The sequence below is a fragment of the Mus caroli genome, chromosome 15 (genome assembly GCF_900094665.2).
Source record: "Mus caroli chromosome 15, CAROLI_EIJ_v1.1, whole genome shotgun sequence".
In the NCBI taxonomy this organism is placed as follows: Eukaryota; Metazoa; Chordata; class Mammalia; order Rodentia; family Muridae; genus Mus; species Mus caroli.
Genome location: NC_034584.1, coordinates 75,778,922 through 75,801,576, shown reverse-complemented (window position 1 = coordinate 75,801,576; position 22,655 = coordinate 75,778,922). Strand labels below are relative to the sequence as shown.

The window sequence follows — 22,655 nt, the reverse complement described above, 5'->3', positions numbered from 1 at the left end:
TCTCTACAGCTCCTCGAACTGTGGTCACAACCCATAAAAGTCAGATAGCTGAATTTGGGAGCTTGGAAAATTTGGCAATACCAAAACCTTCTGAATATACAACAAGCAGAAATCAATTTAACATCAGACATGCAAGGAATTAGAGGTGTGTCTGGCAGCACTTCCAAACACTGCATCATGTTAGTTAACCAAACCCTTGGTTCTAAGTACCTGGTATGCACACACTGCACTGTGTCACACCCTGTAACACCCAGAAACACTGCCTACTGAGGCTCAGATTCCAGACTGTTGTATCTGGTGAATTGCAGTGTTCTTACTGACTCCCTGGGCTTTAGAAGAATAGTGGTCCACAGAAAACAAAGGCTTTAAATATTTTCCTACTCTTCTATCTCAGCAGGTAAATACTAAAGTAGTGTATCTTTGGGTTACGCTATTAGAATGTTTGATTTCTAAAAGTAGCGTTTGAGGCTAAAGAGATGGCTCAGTGGCTGAGAGCCCTTGTTCGTAGAGAAGACTTTGGCTGGTTCCCAGCACCCACATGGTGGATTACAACCATCCATAACTCTAGTTCCCCTCTTCTGACGTCTGTGGCAATAGGAACGCATGTGCTACAAATACACGCATGAAAGCAAAACAGTCATACGCACAAACATTTTTTTTCCTGTTTTTTCGAAAACAGGGTTTCTCTGTATAGCTCTGGCTGTCCTGGAACTCACTCTATAGACCAGGCTGGCCTTGAACTCAGAAATCTGCCTGCCTCTGCCTCCCAAGTGCTGTGATTAAAGGCATGTATCACCACTGCCCCGCTTATAAGCATTTTTTTTTTAAAGTGTGGTGTGGTGACATATCCCAGCACAGAGGGCAATGGAGGAAGATAGATCTCTGTGAGTTAGAGGCTGTGCTGGCTGGTTTTGTCAACTTGACACAAGCTAGAATCATCTGAGAGGAAGGAATCTCAATTAAGAAAATGTCTCCCTAAGATCATGCTGTAGGCAAACCTGGAGAGCATTTTCTTAATTAGTGATGGATAGACAAGGGCCCAGCGCACTGTGGGTGGTGCCATCCTAGGGCTGGTGGTCCTGTGTTCTAGAAGAAAGCAGGCTGATCATGATCAAGCCATGAGGAACAAGCCAGTAAGCAGCATCCATCCCTCCATGGCCTCTCCATCAGCTCCTGCCTCTAGATTTTTGCCCTGTTTGAGTTCCTGCCTTGGCTTTCCCAAGTCAGTGGACTGTTTTGGGATATATAAACCAAATACACCCTTCCCTCCCCACAGTGCTTCGGTTGTGCTGTTTCAACACAGCAGTAAAGGAGAGAGAGAGAGAGAGAGAGAGAGAGAGAGAGAGAGAGAGAGAGAGAGAGAGTTAGTTTTAAAGCTATTGCTGTTGAGTTGCTCATTCTTCTGTAGTTTATGAGACTGTGTGAACGCAGGTATCCATGGAAGGCAGGAGGCAGCAGATCCTCTGGAACTGCTGTTACAGACTACTGTGAGCTGCCTGATGTGAGTACTGGGCACCAAACATGAGTTGTCTGCAAAATCATCAAGTACTCCCCCCCCACCCCCACACAAGGCTTCTCTGTGTAACACTGGCTATCTTGGAACTAGCTCTGTAGACCAGGCTGGCCTTGAATCCTGAGATCTGCCTGCCTCTATCTCCGGAGTGCCAAGGTTAAAGGCGTGTGCCACTACCCCTGATTCAGCGAGCACTTTTTTTCCTCCCCAAGATACATAAAAAGGCTCTATTTGTAGGGGAGCAGAAATTTAATCAAGCACATCAAATCCTCTGTCATCTGACTCCTCAGACTCTTTTATCTTGTCTTCTCTGCTGCAGCAGAGACAGAACAGCAGCAAGGAGCTACGGAGCCAGGGGCAGCAGAACACAGCCACAGCCCCACCAGCAGGCACACTCATGAGCTTCGGCGAGCTCTTCTCACGGCTGAGTCGTTTTATAACATGAATTTTAGTGTGGAGTTAGTATTGAATTCCCAATAAAGTTCTAAACACACCTCTGTCCCTTTGTGCTACACGTTTATGCAAAGTAGTGTCAGCATTTTGAATTTGTTAACCATAAAAACAAAATTCTGATCAATTCCAAGAAGTGTTGCCTCTACATCCTGTAAAGAACTATTCCACCAAGACTTAATTTGTTAATCTCACTAACATTTGATTAATAAACAATTTAATAAACAATAAAATTATATGTATACCAAAGAATTATTATTTTCCAAGGAATTATTTTAAAAAATGTATGACCCATCTTTAGCAGTGTGATATATAGCCAGATGTGGTAGCTTATGTGGGTAATCCCATTACTTAGGAAGCTAAGGCAGGAGGATTGCCATAAGAGACCAGCATGGGTTACAAAGTAAATCCCAGGAAATCCTGGACTACATAGTGAGAACCAACTCAAAACAACAAAATTCTGATTATATGCCCATCTCACATACTTACATGTCTGTGACACATGTAAACTACTCAGGTGAGAAATGGAGAGGTTCCAAGGGCAGTCCTGAGGTATAGCACCCTACGCGGCACACTGTCTTCTCTACCTGGACTCCTGTAACTTATCCTGTATTCTTCCTGTAACTTATCCTAAAAAAAAATGTCTTTCAAAATTCAGCTCAAAGGGCTGTAGAGGTGGCTCAGTGGTTAAGAGCACTGACTGCTCTTCCAGAGGTCCTGAGTTCAATTCCCAGCAACCACATGGTGACTCACAACCATCTGTAATGGGATCCAATGCCCTCTTCTGGTGTGTCTGGAAACAACTACAGTGTACTCATATACATAAAATAAATAAATCTTTTTTTTTTAAAAAAGGCAAAATTCAGCTCAGGGGCTGGACGGATGGCTCTGCAGGTAAGAGTGCTTGCTGCAAAAATCAAAGACCACGGCTTAGATCCCAGCACCCACATAAGGTCCAGGTGTGGCCCTGCACACAGCACTGAGCGGATCAGCGACAAGACTGTGCTGGGACTAGACTAGCAAGAAAGTGCAAGCTGTAGGGTCAGCAAGAGACTTCGCCTCCAAAGGAAAAAGGCAGAGTGGTAGAGGGGACCCTGGGGGGACGGGTGCCTCCTCTGGCCTGCACATGTTTGCGCATCTCACACACACTCACTCCGCTCAGGCTGCAGGGGCTCTCCTGGAGCTCCCCTGCGACAAAGCTGCTACCTTCAGTGGTTAAAGTACCCCATCTGATCAACCAGTTTTGAGGGCCCAGTCTATAGACAGCAGAAGTTCAAAGGTGGGAAAGTTGGCCTTTGGCAGCAGGACAGACAGACAGCCTTGGTCTCGAGACCATCCCCAAGGACAATGTGCAGCTCGTCTCGGAGGCTCCTTTCCTACGAGTCTTCCATATCTTTTGCCCCAGCCTTCACTTTGGGGAGTGGGAGGTGACCTTGGCTAACATGTTCTTTTGTTACTGCCCATTGGCCTTGGGTGTGAGACTGCAACTTGCGGCTTCTCCAGGCTAGCGGGTGATGTGTCTCCTGCCAGCTCCCCTCAGAATAGTGGCCAGCACTGCCCAGTGCAGGGGTCATTCCCATCTGACTGAGCAGAGATAGCTCTGAGCAATTTCTTACTCCTCACAGGTAAGCCAGAGGCACTAGACCCAAGCAGCGTCTGCCCTGGCATCCCCTTGCCTTCACAGACCTACTGATTTTACTCTCAGGATAGTAAGCAGGCAAGGACCCCATGCCTAGGCCCACACAGGATATAGAGATGGAGAAAGGGGAGGCCCAAGGATCAAGTAACCCTCATGGCTCCTCCTCTCAGCTTGGATTTCCCCCTCCCAACCCCCACTCTATCCTGGCCCCATAAGGAGTTCAGAAGCCCAGGCTTCCTTCAAGTTGGCAATGGTCTGGTCTGGGAAACAGGTCGATCTTTCGTGGCTGTGCTTTACTCACTGGCTCCTAGCATCTCTAAGCCAGTGTCTCCTTGTCATCTACAGTTACAATGATCTTGAAGCCCAAGGTGTTATGAGCATCAGGGTATAAAACACAGCAGACTCGACACCCTGAAGCCAGGGTCAACCCTGTAAGCCTCACACCCATGCTGTAAATGGTGAGCAGGGCTACATGATAAATCTAAGGGGCACTGGAGAGTACGAATGGTACAGTATGGCACACGCATAGTGCCATGTCAGGGGATGCCCCAATGTCATGGCTCATACAGACAGACCACAGTGAAGAACACGAGAGAAACAGAACTGCCAGTGGGTACCACTCTGAGCCCTCACAGATAGTCACGTGGGCTCAAGGAATCTCCTTGGAGACTTTCCTGAGGAGCAGGGTAGCAGGTTAGAGAGTCTCTCACATAGCCCAAGCTAGCTTCAAACTCACAAAGTAGCTGAGGCTGGCTTTCAATCCTAATTCTCCTGCCTCACCTCCCAAGTACTGGGATGACAGGCATGTGCCATCATGCCCTATTGATCCAGGAAGCCATTACTAATTACTGTGGAGAAAAAAATAACTTTGTCAATGGAACTGTGTGTCACCTAGAATTTAGGGGACAAGTCATAGAATCTGAATGGTACTTTCTATTAATTTTCTAGTGTTTGGGTATATATATATAAAAAAAGTACCCTCATTACAGTTTTTTTAATTATTATTTTGTGTGTTATGGGTGTTTTGTTTACATGTATATCTTTTGTGCACCAAGTGTGTAGTGCCCACAGAGGCCAGAAGAGGATACTGGATTCCCTAGGACTAGAGTTAGAGATGTTCTGAGCCACCACGTGGGTGCTGGTAATCAAATATGGGTTCTCTTAACTGCTGAGCCATCTCTCCAACCTCAGATCACCCCTTTTAAAAGTGGTCAGAGGTGAGAGGACATCTATCCGAGCTCACTCCCAGATGGTTCAAAACAGAAACGCCCCCCAAAACCAGTGTGCATAGCTGTGTATATAAATGTATATTTGTATACAAAAAATGTACACCTGCACATAGGAAAAAGACACTCACTCACTGATGACCAAGCAAGTAGTAAAATGTGAACTCTAGAGATACAGGGAAGAGTGCATCTGGCAGGTTCATATGTCCCAGTCAAAGGAGATGGACAGCGCCTGTGGTGCCCGCCCTGACCCCGTGCCAATCCCGGGCCTTACCAAGCCGCTGCTGGCCTTCCCTGCGTGGGCTTCCATCTGTTGCCAGTATTTCTTGGATTCCTGAACGATGTCTTCATGGGTCATTCCTGGGAGGGGAGAAAACACAGCTCTTGCCAAAGGATGAGACACAGCACCCATGGGATGCTGGGATGTGTCCCAAGCCAAGGAGTCCTACCTGGCCAGTCCTGGCCACAGAAAGAATCAGGACACAGAGAGTGCACTGTCCTCTCTGGGCCAGTTTGTCCATCCGTAACACAGGAAGAAAGCTCCTTGATTCCCAAGCCAGTGTTCCATTTTTAGAACCCCGGCTTTTCTCATTGAAGACTCAAGCAGGATCCTGCTGGGTAGCCCAAGGCCCCTCCCGGGTCTTTAGGGCTTACCAAGGTATCAGGTACATGGCTCTTCACTGCCAATCCCCAAAGGGCAAATGTCCCAGCATGATGGCCCCAGAGCAGCAGTCAGATCCTTCCTGGCCTTCCAGACCCAGCTCAGCGCAGCCTCCTGAAGCCTCTCTCCCTGCAGCGCCTCTTCCCTTTCTAGTGCCTCAGCTGTCCAGTCAGTCCGTGGCTCTGGCTCTGCTGTGGCCACTCTCCATTTGTTGCTTACCCAGGGCGCATACCACACTTGACATCAGGTTCTTGCTGATGACCCCCAAATGTAGATCCACAGTCCACATCTCCCTTTGGACTTACCACTTGTCACATCTGACTGCCCACTCATCGACACCTCTACTTCAAGTCCAAGAGACAATTTGGAACCCACATCCCACACAGAACCCTGGTATTAGCCCCTTCAAACATGCTTGTCCTACACACAGCCTCTTGTCAGAACACAGACCCCTATTCCACTAGGCACCCTGACAGCTTGACCTTAATATAACCGCACATCTGGTCCATCAACAACCTTGCTGGTTCCACCATGAAAGTATACCTAGAATGTGACCGCTTCTGCCACCTCTACTGCCACCACGTGGTGTAACCTGCATGTCCCCTGATGTTTCCACTCCTGCCTTTGTTCCAGGTTTTCTACCCAGCATCCAGCACAGCTTGGAAACTGTTGTCTAGATTTTGCTCTGAGATGCGCGGTAGTCTGAAATGCTGGGAACAGAGGCTGAAGCTGCTGCCAGCATCATAGGGCAGGCTTTTACAAGCTATCTTCTTACCATGTTGGTTTATTTTGTGTCTGTGGCTCAGGTGGGTGTGTGACGGTCAGAGGACAACTCCGGGGTTAGTTTTCTCTTTCTGCCATGTGTGTCCTGGGGATCACAGGGCTCAGCATCTTTACCTCTGAGTCATCTCGGTCATAAACTAGGGTCACTCCCTAACAATAAAGGTTCAGTGGAGCAAATCCACGAACAAGCAACAGTGCCGTTCATTCATTATAATTCATTGCACACTCCAGCCCATTATAATATAAACACTCTTCTTTGGCCCATGATTGACTAGAACATCACTTTACAGCATATAACTATATTTCTTTTCTTTCTTTTTTTTTTTTTTGGTTTTTCAAGACAGGGTTTCTCTGTGTAGCCCTGGCTGTCCTGGAACTCACTTTGTAGACCAGGCTGAAATCCGCCTGCCTCTGCCTCCCAAGTGCTGGGATTAAAGGTGTGTGCCACTATGCCTGGCTCATGACTGTATTTCTTTTTGTAAGTTTTAATAGTTTATTTATTTATTTTAGATTTATTTATTTTATGTATATGAGTTCACCATTGCTCTCTTCAGACACACCAGAAGAGGGCGTCAGATCCCATTACAGATGGTTGTGAGCCACCATGTGGTTGCTGGGAATTAAACTCAGGACCTCTGGAAGAGCAGTCTTAAGCATGCTCTTAACCGCTGAGCCATCTCTCCAGCCCCCTGACTATATTTCTTCTTAAGGCCAAGAGACTCCCACAAACTGGGACCCTGATGACCTTGGGTCACAACCATCTCACGGGTCTCAGTGCTTTACCCCCAGGGATAATCCCCTGCCTCAAGTCCTTTGCTTCCTGGAGCAGTCATTCCCTGGCCTTCCCTAGACAGGCCCATTCTCACCACCTGACTGGAAATGTGATACACACCTAAAGTTAAAACACTATCGACTGTAAGTCTCTGTGGACTGGACGCTGACTGTCATATGTCATATCTTACCCTGGCACCACAACAGAACCTAGGACTCACTTCTTGCTAGTACATTGCTTGTCTTGCTCCATTAAGTCCTCAAAGTGAGGACTTTGCTTAGTGCAAGGCTGGATGCGCGGACACAGAGAGGGTGCTCACTAAAGCAGTTAGAAGGATGGATGTGTGCGCATCCGTAAATCCACTCGCTGGACCAACAGAAGGTGGCTCAAGGAAAGAAAGATGCCTATCGGTCGTTACTCGGGCAGCAGGTGAGTTGCTAGGCGGAGTTGTAGGGCCAGGGGCGGAGTCTACCAGGCTCTGAGTCTCACACATTCTTGCTTTCCCATCTGTATCTTGGCATATTCCCTAGGCAGGGTCTAGACAGGGAGAGACCCAGATTCTGGACTTAGCAGCACCCTGTGAGCAGAGTTCTGTCTGTGACATCCAGGGTTACTAAACTCCTCCAGGACTCTCCCAGGAGCCACCCGTTTGTGAACTCACCTGAGATCCCATTCGGTGGCCATCAGGCCCTGGCCTGTTCACTCCCAGCCAATTCCAAGCCTACTTCACCGGCTCTGCCTGCCCCTCACCTGAGTACTGCTGCAGCAACCAGACCTTGAGCTCAATGAAACTATGGGCGAAGTGGCAGCTGTCCTCGCGCAGGCAACCATAGCGCACCTCGTGGCGGCACACGTCAAACTGGAAGTGCTCCTGGAACTGACGGATCTTGGAGTACTTGAGAGAGGTGGAGCGGACGATGTGCACCAGGCACCTGGAGGGCACACGGGACGTGCATGATGCTGACAGTCCCCACCACCATCTGCCCTCCATCTCTGCAGTGGGGCCACCTTTCCAGTGCCAAGCAAGTCTGAGGGAAGGCGATTCTCAGAGCTTTCTCCCGGGCACCTCCTGTCCTGTTAGCCCATCTCTGAATGTGGATAGCACGGGAGGCAGGTCAATCCTACACTCAAGACTTTAGTCCCAGCTCTGCTCTGCTTGGGCTCCATCACAGAGCTCTGGGGCCAGCTCAGTTTGCACCAGTCTACCCATAGTGCCAGACCTCACCAGGTTGGGAGAAGGGAATGCCCATGAGTAGAAATGGCAATTCCAGCTTGGTGCCCCAGAGCGGGTCTTATACCCAGGGGGGTAATAATGACGCACTTTCTCTGGGTGGGCAAACTCGGTGGCCTTGAATGACACCCATCAAGATGGGAACATCATTACTTTCAGAGAGGAGGAAACCCAAGGCTGCAATGACAAGTGCTCCAACCTACAACCAGACCCTGGCCAGGCTGTGATACGGACCCAGGGCTGTATAACTCCAGGGTCTGACTCCATCTCAAATGATGGGGCAGGGCAGAGAGCCAGAAAGAGCAAAGGTAATGGTGTCGTCCTGACCCAGCTCCTCCCGTGCCCTAGTTGACCCTGAAACCATGACAACGGAAGGTGCTGGTTAGAGCCATCGGCAGGGCACATCTGCCTGCTGACCAAGCTGTCCCCAAACCTCAGCTTTCTCTTCTGTACAATGGGAGCAGTAACTCCCTCCCCAGGGGGCTGCTGAGACCATTAAATACCCAAGACAATGACTGGAAGACAGGAAGTGTTCAACAACCATGGTTCCTGTCCTTTTTAGGTGAATGTGTCACCATTCTCTGTCTCTTGTTGTTCCTCGTCTGACAAGCTGCCCTCAAGGGACCTCCCCTCCCTTGTCTCACCCACTGTGCAGCTGCAGGACTCACTTGTTGTTGTAAAAGCTGTGCTTGGCAGCCAGGTTGGAGCAGACAGATGGAGAGTCCTTGGTCCCTTTGCTGATGATCCGGGGCTTGCTGTCGAAGCAGATCTGTTCAGGGAGGAGATGGGCCGGGACCTTGACTGGGCCACCCGGAAAGAGGATGGGCTAGAATCCCAAGGGCCACCTAGGGAAGGACATCTGGTCCCTGTAAACTCTGCCCTAGGTAGGGGGAATGTGGAAGAGGACCCAGGCTCTGTGAACCTCAGGTCTCTGGCTCACAGATAACTTGGGCCTCAGTTCTCCCTCCTTCCTATCTCAGATTACATAACTCCGGTGCCTAGGGCAGGAGTTACTCCATGGCTCCCGAGCCTCAGTTTTCTCAACTGCAAACTGGACCATTAGCCTACTTTATCCCATGGGTTCTCTGTGCTGCTCAATCACAGAGAAAACAGAGTTCAGGTGCTCCTGTCTTATGGCTATGAGCTATGATCCCCAAGCCAAGTCCTCCCTAGGGGAGACAGCAGGTCAGCAGATCAGGGTAGACTGGGCCTCACCAACCCCTCCTCCTCAGAGATGACCATGTCACTGTTCCCACCTTCAAGGATCTACAGAACCAACTGTACTCTCAAGACTGGGAAAGGCCAGTGGTCATGGTGGCGCACACCTTTAACTCCAGTGCTCAGAAGCAGGGGCAGATGGATCTCTGTCAGTTCAAGGCCAACCTGGCCTGTATAGCAAAGTCCAGGCCAGCCAGGACTAAATAGTGAGACTCTGTCTCAATAGCCCCTCGAAAAGACAAAAGAACCCAAAGCCAGGAAATCTCCGCAGAGCTACTAGACTCACAACTGGCCTAGGAAAAGAATGAAGAAACCTGGGAGGATACTGTGTGACGGCATAGCTGGGTCACAGGCTGGAAACAGCAGGCACAGTCAGGTTGGAACATGCTGGGGGAGATGTGAAAAGGCTAGCCATAGACATCTTGCTCTAGACAGTTGAGCTAGGCTAAATTTGTCATAGCCACGATATGGGATTCGGGGATAACACTGAACAAGATTCTAAGTTGGCTTGGCCCTAAAGATTGCCAGCGCTGTGCAGGAGGTGGCCTTTGGCTCTGGGGTGCGTGGCTCAGGTTGACGCGGCCATGTGGCCTCCAGGCAAGACCTACCTCAACCCCCAGCACCACCAGTGAACCAGGACAGTATCTGTGAACTGGGGCTGCCCAGAAAGTATGGATTAATAGCCGGGCGTGGTGGCGTACGCCTTTAATCCCAGCACTCGGGAGGCAGAGGCAGGCGGATTTCTGAGTTCGAGGCCAGCCTGGTCTACAGAGTGAGTTCCAGGACAGCCAGGGCTATACAGAGAAACCCTGTCTCGAAAAACCAAAAAAAAAAAAAAAGAAAGTATGGATTAAAAACCTAAATCCTGCACATTCCGGGCTCCCAGGGAAGAACAAACCGGGTGGTTATTGCTGTCTCCTAGCCTCAACTTTCACATTTGTAAAATGAGAAGCCAGACAGGATCTGGGTTCCACCATGATCCCCAGGACCTAACTGGTGATTTTCCAGCCACACCTCGCCACACCCAGGTTCCAGGGCTAACGGCTCCTGACTGTGCTGGGGACCATGTTGGTCTGATGAATGGGCTGGGCAGGCAGGTACCTCACAGAGGAAGGTGAAGATGCCCTGGTGCTCCTTCAGGAGCTTGGCAATGGTGAGGCTGCCACGCTTGACACCCCCTAGAGGGTCAAAGAGCAGGTCCCGGTTGAGTGTGCCCTTCCGCTCCTCTGTCCACACATCGATCTCCTCCTGATGGTAGGCGAAGGTGCAGTTATCCCCGTACTTACAGTCTTGCTTGTTAATCATGTCTACAAAGAGGCAATAGGACACACGTTCTACCATGTGAGGGAGGCAGCCCACAGCACCCTGTGATCTCACTGTGGTCAGCAGGGTGCGAACCCACCAGGACAGAGCACTGGTGAATGCCGATGTCCAAGACGGATCCAGGCCCCAGTGTGGAAGGCTCAACACCCTCCAAACCCCACCCCCACCCCGGGACCCCAGTGTCTGTGCAGGTCAAGCAACGTGCAGAGGCCTTTGTAGACTACACACAGCTATATAAAGAGGGGCAGTCTGTAGGATTATTCACTGGGGAGGTGAATAACTGCGTGATTAGGACCGGGAACATGGGCCACAGAACTGGAGCTGGAGGCGTGGCTGCACCCTCAGCTGCAGAGGAGTAGGAGAGTGGTACAGGGAATGGCTTCCAAAACAGGGGCCACCAGGCTCAAAGGGCAGAGCATGTGTCATGGGGGTGGGGGGAGTGCGAGTGTGCCCGAGGAGCAATTAGGGTGGAGATGTGGCTGTGGGTATGCACTGGCCTTCTTCATGCCACCAGCCATGGACAGGGCTTCAGGGAGGACACTGAACGGTCTGGAAGGACTGTGTGGGTGGTTGCCGTGAGGCGGGTGAGAGGGCGAAGGAGCCTGGGGTGGATGCTAAGTACCAAAAGGTCACTTGCAGATGTTTGGGGGTAAGCGCAAAGAAGGGCTGAAGTACAGAAGTGCTTCATGACTGTTCAGGGGAACTGAAGCACACCAAAAACCTATGTTTGGCACTGACCAGATTTCTGTGAGGCAGAAGTGAGGGCAAGGAAAAGAATGTACTCGTTAAAAACAACTGTGGTCTGCAAGCCTTTCCCGTGTGCTCTCCGGGACTCTGCCCATCCCTTCTGGAATCCGGCAGGGTATGAACCTGGCTGTACGGACCGTGGGACCCTCACATGCGATGGTGCAGGCCACCAGATGGCTCCAGCGCCATAGCATATCCTGAATGACCTCCGTCTTCAGACAAAGTCAAGAGAGATGCTTGCTCTCCTATGGGACTCGGGCTTCACCAGAGCTTTCTCATCTCCCCTACGGTCACTGCATTAGGTCTGGGAGGAGCTGGACCCAGCTGGTACCAGCCAGCTCCACTGTGGTCCACCCACCTTTGCACAGGTAGTAGGAGCCCACAAAGCTGGTTTTGGTAGGCCGGGGCCGGATGCGCTTCCAGATCTGGTTCTCGGAACTCCGGAGGCGGCCGAGGAGGACGTCCCTTCTGCACTTGTGCTCGAGGCCCTCACGGTAGGTATAGTCGCCAGCCCTGGGGCCTGTGGGCAGGGTACACAGGGGTGAGAATCCAGAAAACCCATGTGCCCTCATCTGGGTCTCTGAAGCCCCCATCCTGGCATGTGCTTGCAGGGGGAAAGAGAGGGCTTGGAGAAGCCCTCCCAGGAACGTTCCTACCACGTGACTTCCCTAACAGTCCTGGACCTACTTACTGGTGAGTCTGCCCAAGTCAGTGTTTCTGGGATTGTGAAGACAACACTTTGCAGAGAGAAGACCGGTCCCAATCAGGGCCCACCCCTTCATTTCCTGCAGAGGAGGGCCTCGTCTTCCTCCAAGCATTTCCCACTAACACACAGTAATGTGGTCTCCCCACGCCTGAGAGTCCCGGCATTTCCAGGGCAGAGGGGTGCTGCTGCATAAGTGGAATTACCTGTTTTGGGGTAGCACAACTGGCAGGCCTGCTTGAACTCGTGGGTGGCAGCCAGAGGGTTCTTGATGAGCAGGGTGGTGTTGGGCATTGAGGGCTCCGGCTACAATGGGAAGACATTGGCCATGTTTGGCCCTGAGGGTACCTAGGACCGCCGGGGTCAGCCAAAGCAGTGAGAATAGGTGTGTCTTTTGATCCCTGCTCCAATATGTCCTACCCAGTATCCGAACAGTAGCCTAGGACCCTCTTCTACATCTTCCCAGGCCTTGTATTGTAATGTAAGAGCCCAAAACATCATGACCTGCCTCAGAAAACCCTGGACAATGAGTAGAAGCCATCTTGGCTCCAGAATGATTCCTTGAATTAAAGCAGAGGAATGGCAGTGGGCCTGCTTAAGGACCTACTGCTCTCCTGGATGTGGCCCGGTCATCAACAGACAGAAGAAAAGGCTCGGGGAGAGCCAATGATTGTCTAGGGCCCACACAGCTAGTATCTAAGCTGAAGTATGCATACATGCTGCTCACTTATGGTCCAATGCTCTTCTGAACCCAGAACAGGCAGAGCGTGGAGAGCAGAGACACGATATCACTTATGGCTGCTGAGCCTTGAGATGAGGAGTACCCTAAGTGTGTTCTCCAGCACAAGGGCCACTCTGAAGGTGCCCCTCTTGAAGAATGTAGCATTTCACCAATACAGAGAGCTCAGCTCACCCCCAATCTGGGGCGCATAGCCATCAGATGAATAAGAGGTCCGATCTGGGAGCCCCGCTCAAGTCACTCACCGAGGGGGCTGGCTTCTGAGTACTGCTTGGGGGTCGGTGGTCCTGCGAACTGGTCTCTTCTAGGAAAGGAGAAGACGCAAGGGTTATGGTCCCCAGCACGGAGGGCATGAGGGGCCTTTCTGGGATGCCCCTGTAATTTCTACCTCAGAGAAGTTCCATGGGCTCACTCTCCTATTCTCATGGTCAACAGCCCTGAAGCAAAGAGGCTCCAACATGTTTACCCTTGCTCATTATGCCTTCTGTGACTTCCTATTGTCTATGGGTGGAAGGTTGGGTCAGTGAGACCGTAGCTCACCCACACTCCCCGAGGAACTTCTGCTCTAGCTGTCAGCCAGACCCAGATCCTCTACCACACTGACTCTATGCCTCTGAGCCATCAGGTCCCCCAGAAGGAAACCCTGCTTCCTGTCGACCTATGCCATCACACAGGTCCCTTAGTCTTGAGTGCCCTAGTCTATCTCCGACCTCTAAAAGCCAACCCTATCAAGGCCTGGTCAATGGCTATGTCCCTGGTTCCCAGCCCAGAGAAGGGCTATTGTAGCTCATGACCTTGTATCAGGATGATCTGCACAGGATCTGAGTCTGGAGGTCCAGGACTCTGGAGGGCTGGACACAGCACCAGATAGAATCATTAACATAGCTCTACTGTTTGATCTGTTTGATAGTGAGACACCCAGTCCGGGGCTCAAGCTCCGGAAGTGCTGAGCACAGCAGAGATAAGACAGCATGTACTGCCCTGGGCTGTGATAGACATATGGGCATGCGCTGTGGAGATGCAGAGCTTCAGAGATGAGAGAACAGAGCAGCGCTGTCAAGGGAGAAGAGAGACAAAGTACCCAACCAAGGCCTCACCTAGGAAGGAGTCCGGCTTGTCCAGGGAGCCTCGGGCTGACCCAAAGCTGTCAAGGGCACCCAGCCGAGCCTCAGAGTACGGTAACAGATCCAGGGGGTCCAGCGTGGGCCCTGGAGAGTCAAGGGCATCCAGCACAGAAGCAGCCAGCTTCCTGGAGGGGTCCATGACAAGGCCAAAGGAGGCAGGAGGCAGTGGGCTGGACACGGGGATGGAGCCACCCACCACAGGTGGCAAGAGTGGGGTCCCACCAGGAAACACGGGGATCAGCTGAGGCAGCTCACTAGGCATACCACTGGCAGGCAGGCCACCCTGGACCAGAGACTGCAAAGTGGGGACAGAGCCAGGGGTCAGACGAGAAAATAACCACCCAACCCCGTGTGGGTGTGACATTCCAGGAAGCAGTTATTCCACCAGAGCCTGACAGGGACTGCTCATGAAGAGGAGGTGAGGCTCTGCTTGATCTCTCTGGGATCTGCTTTGGAGGCTCCGGCAAGACCCTCCCTCCCAAGGCCACCCATTCTCCCAACTGAGACGTGAAGACGGTGCCCTCCCTTGCCTCTTCATGAGACTGTGGGGTTCTAAGTGAGAGGCTTCAAAGGACAGAACAAGAAGTCGACAGCATGGCTCACCAGAGAGTCCAGGAGGGTGTCCAGTTCTGGACCAAACACATCCCCATCTGAGAAGTCATCTAGGCCCTCGGTGCCGGGGAGTGTCCTGCTGCTGCCATCCAGTGGGGCCAGGAGGTCCAGAACATGAGGGAACAGGGGCATCGTGGGAGTGGAGGGGAGCAGGGCTGGGGAGCCTCGGAGATCCACATAGCAGTCTGTGGAGGGAGTGAGCTCATAGCTGAAAGGAGCCCGTGTGGTGGGTGTGTTGCCCAGTCACTAAGCTAACGCCTTCCCTTCTCCCCGTTCCACAGGGATCTGGGTTCCCTATCCCCTGCCCCAGGGGCAATGGCTCAGAGGTAGTCAAGGAGGAAAGACAGCCTGAAGCTGTGGAAGGGTTCTGATTGCCTTGGCATTCCTCAAATATCCACCAATGTCACCTTTCTCTGGGGCTAGCAGTGCCTTCTTCAAGCAATTATTACACGAACAGAGAAAAGGAAGTAGGAAGTGAGGGCTCTAACACAAGGTGTCCCACACGGACAGGCATGAAGGACAGAGACAAGCTAAGGAGGGAGCCGTGCTTGTTCCTGGCCTGCCTCAGGGAAGCCCTCCCGGTGTCCCACCCCACACAGCTGAGACATACCTGTTTCGATGTCATCTATAGATCCCAATCCGTTAGAAGTTCCCTGTGAGAGGAAAGATGCAGGGTGGAATGGCCTCACATTTCCACCGGGCTACCCTGAGGGCCACTCACTGAGGAACGATTGCCTATCACAGGTAGGCTGGCTTTTCAGCCAGGGTCCGAGCAGGTGTGGGCTGGGACAGGGTGGGGTGAACTAGCTTAGTAGGTACATTTCAGGGGAGCAATGGCCCCAGGGCAGGGGTACACCTCTGAGGTACCTGGAAAAGGGTAGAGTCTCATCCATGCCCTGAGGCGAGAGAGGGTTTTGAGCTCTTTTGGTTTTGTTTTTGAAACAGGGTCTCAAAAGCCCTGGGTGCCCTGAAATTCACTATATAGATGAGGCTGGCCTTGAACTCGGAGATCCACCTGCCTCTGCCTCCCAATTGCTGGGATTAAAGGTTGTGACAAGGATTTTACCAGGCCTTCCACACTACAGATGGTTTCTAACTCAAAGAGGAATGTGTGCCCTCCCCGCTTCCCCGGCTCAGCCCCCAGCCTCACAGGAAGTTAATCTCCCCCAAGGAGAACGTCATCTTAGGTGGGATCCCATCCCCATTGCAAAGACAGAACAGAATTCACAGGTCAGGCATCAACCTGGCCTGCTCCTCCTGGGGTGGGAGTGTGTGGGGTTGTTCCAGAGAGCCTGTACTCTGCAGCCGCACAGCACTGGGATCAGAGCCCTGTCTGGGATGGGGAAATGCTGGAGCTTGCTCTTTGGTCTGGCCAAGTCGGCAACCTATCTGGACTTGTTTCCTCGGGTGTAAAGTAAGGATACAGCAGCCACACTGCCTGAAACTGTGGCAGAGATGAGGCACCTCAGCAGAGTGCCTGGCATGCTCGGCACTAATCATGTGAATAACATGTGCTGCCGGGAGGTTGGCCTGCAGTGAACTCCTCTGCCTTGTTCCAGCCACAAGGGACAGAAGTCATTACTCTACCCCGAACATGCTCTCCCCCCCCACCCCCAGCCTTTATCATTCTTATGAGGCCCAGGCTGGCCCTGTGTCCTTCTTGTCTCTGTGGAGACTGGGAGAAGGCCCAGACACTCACTGTTAGTCACCCTCGTGAAGGTTAGCAGTAGCAACAATTGCAACACAATCCATCCAGCCCTGCATCACCGACCCTGCTCGGCCAGCACTCCACGAGATGTTCCACGGCCCAAATATTGGTCAAGACTACAATTCCTAGGTCAGTGTAGGGCTGTCTAACGCCTGCCCTGATCCTGTCTGTTCTGTCCACTCCTTGGAGCCAGGAGCTCTTTCAGCCCCACCCCCGAGCCTGTCCACAGATGGCACAGTGAACATGTGTGGTGTTTGTATATCACAGCTAAGTTGCATAGACCAAGGCCACCAGGACGGTCACAGAACTGCTTTTACATACAGAAAGGAGGCGAGGGGGGTCCAGGCAATGATGGCCCACACCTTTAATCCCAGCACTTGGGAGGCAAAGGCAGGTCAGTCTCTGGGTTCTAGGTCAGTCTGATCTACAGGCTGGATGGAGCCAGGATAGCCAGGGCTACACGTGCTTGGGGCGTGGGGGTGGCGACAGGAGACAAAGGAGGCCCCAATGAATGCTTCTAAGGACAGTGCAGCCTAGGCCCTGCAGAACAAGTGGCTTCCAGCCCTCCTGCCACCCTCTTTGTCCAGGTTTCTCTCTCCCAGTCCTCTTGCACAGAACCCTACTAGTAATATCCTCTTAGCAATAAAAGGCCAAGAAGGGTGTTCTCAGGATCTGACCCTCAACACACGCGGCCTCAGAGCTCACTCTCCTGAACCCTGAGGAGGAACTGACTCTACCAGTGGTCTCAGGAATGCCCCTTGCTCTCCTGACTATGGGCCTGGGAATCCTGTTGCTTGTCTACCTGGCTATCCCCCTAGCTGGGTGAGACTGCTCCCCAACATGGCTGCCTTGCACTCTGCACTACGAGTTTACAGTCTTCAGGGTGCCTTGCACTGTAAGCTCCAGGGCTACTGTGCCTTGTAAATGCTGAGAGCAGCGTGTGAGCACAGCCCAGGCCACCTAGTTCTAGGCACACATACAGAATGACCAACTGGCCAGAAAAACGAGTCCTGTGCTGGAGAAGCCCGTGGGGAATGCAGCTGAAGCCCACGTGTGGCCGTGTATCGTGTACCCTGTGCCATTTCTCCTGTAGGCGCCACAGGACACGAGGAGCAGGCCTAGACACTACCTGGCGCCTGCTCCTGAGTTCTCAGATGTTTCCTGGACTGAGGCAAGCCTGGCCTTATCATCTCCACTTCGACTGGCCTTCTCACAGAGCCCCATCACTGGACCAGTCCGGGCCTTTGTGGATGTGGCTAGATGGACCAGTAAAGAGTAGCTAGGGGCTGGGGGGCCTTGTGCCAGACATGGGAAGGTTTGTGGTCTACTGCTTGGGGTCATCTTAATGGGTGAATCCAGAGCTCTTGGGAATAGATGAAGAAGACAGGCTGGTATAAAGTTGGGGAAACATTTGGAGTCTCAGACCCCTTCCTACCTGATCTGTTAAGCCAGCTGGAGCGCCATTACTAAGCAGAGAAAATGTTTCCAATTCCTGCCAGAAATTGGGGAGAAGTGGGCAGAGATTAAGATCGTGGACATCAGCCAGGACAACACAGAGACCCTGACATCAGCTGTGGTCCATCCCCTCCCCCCCAGGACTACCACTGCCACTGCCACTGGCTCTGGCTTCCAGAGTAACACTGTTTTTGTTTTTCCATCTTCCAAGGGTTACCTGGGCAGAGGATCTGAGCACACACACATCCCTGCGATTTGCCAGGCACCATCTCATACACTCTGGTTTCAGTTCTCCCTTGAGCTCCTGAGGTGGGTGTAATTATCTGCCTTCCAGATGCGGAAACGGGTGGAAACATGCACTAATGTGTTTAAGGTCGGGCCAGAGAAACTCAAGCCATATGTTCTGCATCATGCAGTTTCCAGACACACGGCGGACGACAGTATTCGATGTGAAGGAGTCCAGCCGACACTAACATTCAGACAGGTACAATGAGGGGGCATTTGAGAATGCGAAACTGAAGGACAGCAGTGTCAATTTGGGCCATCTTCAGCCTGGTTAAAGTCGGCTAGGGCAAGCGGCAGGGCTGTGTTTTTACAGCTGGTGTCTGCGGTGAGCTGGGAGCTTTGGCTGTGTTTGTTCCTCTTCCCCCAAGGTCCTGTTGCTCATTCCAGGGTGTTTGGCCAACAGGGAGGAAGGTCACCTGCTGTTGCTTCCTCTGTCTTTACCAGGCTCTGGCTACCTTACTCAGGGTCCCTATAGTCCCTAGTCCCTCCCTTCATCCCTCTTCTTTAAGCCGACCCCAAATCCCACCTACCTGGGGTCTCTTATAGGCTTTCCGTACCCGCAGTCCAAGCTTCTGAGCCAGCTCCTGGCCCAGCTGGGTGACATTTTCATCCTGTGGAAGGCAGGACACAGGCTTAGATACACCTGGTGGGCTAGGCTGCCCGGAGCTCTGAGCTGTACTCCTGGACATCTTTGTGTGTCCCTGGGAGCTGTTGCTGGCTTTCTAAGTCACATTCTGGGAACCACAAGGCTGTTTTGTTTTCCCTTTTATTTTGGGGGAGGCAAATTAGTTGAATTTTTTTTTAATCTTTTTCCATATTATCTCTAAGATGGGGAACACCCTGTGTTGCTCCAGCCGGCCTTGAGCTCCTGGGATTATAGGCACATCCCACAGAACCAAGCTGTTTCTAGTGTTTATGTATTTTCTAGCAGTGCTAGGGATGAGACTATGTAGTTTCAAGGCTGACCAGGTCTCTTTACATCGCCCTGGCTCTCCTGCCAGCACCGCATCAGGATCCCAAACCTCCCACGGCAGAGGAGGCACAGAAGGACATGGTCGCATGGGCCCCGGGGGGGTGGGGTGAGGGTTGGTGGGGGGGGGGGCAGTACAGATGCTTGGGAGACGGCACTCACGTGGGGAAGCGCTAGGGAACACCGGCTGCTGCATTCATAGGCCTCTTTGTGGCGCCCCAGCTCGTTGAGGGCGCGCGCCTTGCGGAACAGTGCCCGGATACTCTCGCCATCCAGGCCCAAAGCCTTCTCACTATCCTCCAGCGCCTTCTCATACAGGCCCTGAGGAGACAGCCAAGCAGCCCAATGGTCAGCGCCTGCGACCCTTGGGATGGAAAGCAACCTCACTTTCCTGCAGAGGAACAGCACAGGGTCCGGACTCAGAGACCAAGCTGAAGAGCTTCAGAGCTCAGGGAGCAAGGGCGGCCTTGACTCTGATGGTGTGTGGTTATTTGAATAGGTGTGGCCCCCACAGACTTAGGTGTTTGAATGGTGTTTGAATGTTTGGCCATAGTGAGTGGCACTATTAAGAGGTGTGACCTTGGGCTGGAGAGATGGCCCAGTGGTTAAGAGCACCGACTGCTCTTCCGAAGGTCCTGAGTTCAAATCCCAGCAATCACATGGTGGCTCACAACCATCCGTAATGAGATCTGACGCCCTCTTCTGATGTGTCTGAAGACAGCTACATGTACTGATGTACATACAATAAACATGTCTTTTTTTTTCCCCCCGAGACAGGGTTTCTCTGTGTAACCTTGGCTGNCATGGTGGCTCACAACCATCTGTAATGGGATCTGATGCCCTCTTCTGGTGTGTCTGAAGACAGCTACATGTACTGATGTACATACAATAAACATGTCTTTTTTTTTCCCCCCGAGACAGGGTTTCTCTGTGTAACCTTGGCTGTCCTGGAACTCACTTTGTAGACCAGGTTGGCCTCAAACTCAGAAATCCGCCTGCCTCTGCCTCCCAAATGCTGGGATAAAAGGCCTGTGCCACCACACCCAGCTTGTAAATAAATCTTAAAAAAAAAAAAAAAAAGATGATATAGAACTCTTGGCCCCTCTGGCACCATGCCTGCCTGCACGCTGCCTCACTTTCCACCATGATGATAATGGACTGAACCTGTGAAAGTGTAAGCCAGCCCCTATTCAATGTTTGCCTTTATAAGAGTTGTCTTGGTCATGGTGTCTCTTCACAGCAATAAACCTCTAACTAACATGGTGTAAGGATGATGAGCTGTGGCAGCTACTGGCAGGACACTGGAGAGAGCCTCAGGTTCTACAACAGTGAGCCTGCCTGGTGACACATCTGTTGACTTGTCTGCCCTTGGCTCAGAGTGACAGAAGCACCTCTCAGAGATGCCGTCAGGGAGAGGCTCACCCTCAAATTCTAACTCAATTCATCTGGGGGAGAGGGAGGCAATGGCTAGTGCGTTTTTCTGATGATGCTGTTGTTCTTGTGTTGTAGTTGTTGTTGTGGCTATGGATATGTTTGTAGGTATGTGCACCCAAAGATATCCATGTAAGAGCCAGAGGAGTCCGTCTTATTTTTTGGAACATGATCTCTCAGTGGACCTGATTTCACTGAATGGATAGACTGAATAGACAAGCCAGACAGAGGCACACGGCCTTTAATTCCAGCACTTGTGAGGCAGAGGCAGGTGGATCTCTAAGGCCAGCCTGGTCTACAGAGCGAGTCCCAGGACAGCCAGGGCTACACAGAGAAACCCCGTCTCGAAAAATGAAACAAAAAACAAAAACAACATAAAAACTGGCTAGATGCCGGGCATGATGGCGCACGCCTTTAATCCCAGCACTTGGGAGGCAGAGGCAGGCAGATTTCTGAGTTTGAGGCCAGCCTGGTCTACAAAGTGAGTTCCAGGACAGCCAGGGCTACACAGAGAAACCCTGTCTCGAAAAACCAAAAAAAAAAAAAAAGAAAGAAAAAAAAAACTGGCTAGACAATGAGCTCCAATGGGATTTTATCTATCTATCTATCTATCTATCTATCTATCTATCTATCTATGATATATATATACGTATATATATTATAGGTAGATATACATACACACACACATATATGGGGAAGGGTGTGAGGGGGTGAATTATGAATATATGTGTATAAATGTTTATATGTATATATGAGTGTGTTATATGTATATATGTGTGTGTATCATGTATGTATGTGTATATGTATATATTTATGTGTGTGTGTGTATGACTATGTATTTTCAGAATCAAGCATCAAACTCAGGTCCCCCGTGCTTACAAAGCAATAAAGGCAAGTGCTTTACTAACAGAGCTACCTCCACAGGCACGAGGCACGTACATGGTAAACAGATATATGTATGTAGGTAAAACACCAGTAAACATAAAATAAAAATTAATATTTAAAAAAACTCAAACCAGGTGTGTGGTGGTGCATGCCTTTAATCCATGCACATAGGAGATAAAGGCAAGTGTATGTTCCCCTCTGAGTTGTATACACAAAATTCCTGGTCTAATACACAGAAAATTCCAGGCTAGCCCAGAGCTATATAATGAGACACCGTCTTTTAAAATACACAGTCTTTTAAAATAGGAGAGAACTGAGAAGAGGTGAGGGGCGGGGCCTAGGCTAGGAGCATGTAGGGCTGGCTGGGGGTGGGGGGATGGAGGATGGTGGACGCACCATGGTGAAGTAGCAGGCTGCCCTGTTGACATGCAGTTTGCACAGCAGCTCCCGGGGTAGAGCCACCTGGTCAGAGGCGGCGTAGTCAGCCACGTTCAGCCCTTCCATGTACTGCACCAGAGCCTGCTTGTAGTCCTTCTCCCGGAACAGGTCGTTGCCCTCAGCAAACAGGTTCTGCACAAGCTTGAGCAGGAAAGCCTACGCAAGGCAGGTCCGAGGGGACTAAGCGAGTCTCCATCCAGCCTGACTCAGTCCCAGCCCTCTGCCCTGAGCACAGCAGCCCTCACCACATCCACCCACCACAGTGACGCTCACCTCATACTCCTCTTGCTTTAAGGGTAGTGTTGACCTAGTGGGAAAAGAGAGACACAGGACAGGGTGAACCCATGGGTTGGTCCCATGAGGAGCCCTGAGGCTGGCACTTCAGGGCTGAGGTGGAGCAAGAGTAGGCCTCAGACAGCTGTGGCTGAAGTAAGAGGTGACCGGACGGCATGGAGTCACTCGGTTCTGATGCAAGGACTTCCATTTTTCCTGCTCTCCCAGAGGAGTCTGCTCCCAGAGGAGTCAGTGGCAGGCCCAGTGACAGCAGCCAACCCCTCAACCAGACACTAGCAACCCACTCAGGGCCAATGGCTACACATTCTCTCTTGTGGGTAAGACCACAGCTCCCTTTGGAGGGGAGCATTGGCTCAGGAGAGCTTGCACTGTGTCAGCCTGGGAGAAGGGCGGGGCTTGTCTCCTGGTCCCTCGTGGAGGGGAAAACTGATGTTCAAGGGGGCAGAAG

The 22,655-nt window shown here is 51.5% G+C and overlaps 1 protein-coding gene across 3 annotated transcripts in view; it reads right to left on the bottom strand.

Annotated features, from left to right (window-relative positions):
• Positions 1-22,655, bottom strand: part of Zc3h7b (zinc finger CCCH-type containing 7B) — a 48,582-nt gene that overhangs the window by 4,977 nt on the left and 20,950 nt on the right. For all 3 annotated transcript variants that reach the window (XM_021182907.1, XM_029469755.1, XM_021182906.2), the window contains 15 exons: positions 22,187-22,220; positions 21,872-22,069; positions 19,322-19,480; positions 18,720-18,800; positions 17,885-17,941; positions 15,352-15,394; positions 14,733-14,926; positions 14,103-14,424; positions 13,251-13,309; positions 12,473-12,572; positions 11,922-12,083; positions 10,595-10,800; positions 8,944-9,044; positions 7,795-7,976; positions 5,103-5,188 (listed from right to left, as the gene is read on the bottom strand). In XM_021182907.1, the coding sequence (XP_021038566.1) occupies positions 5,103-5,188; positions 7,795-7,976; positions 8,944-9,044; positions 10,595-10,800; positions 11,922-12,083; positions 12,473-12,572; positions 13,251-13,309; positions 14,103-14,424; positions 14,733-14,926; positions 15,352-15,394; positions 17,885-17,941; positions 18,720-18,800; positions 19,322-19,480; positions 21,872-22,069; positions 22,187-22,220 (1,984 nt within the window). The remainder of the gene's footprint in view (positions 1-5,102; positions 5,189-7,794; positions 7,977-8,943; positions 9,045-10,594; positions 10,801-11,921; positions 12,084-12,472; positions 12,573-13,250; positions 13,310-14,102; positions 14,425-14,732; positions 14,927-15,351; positions 15,395-17,884; positions 17,942-18,719; positions 18,801-19,321; positions 19,481-21,871; positions 22,070-22,186; positions 22,221-22,655) is intronic.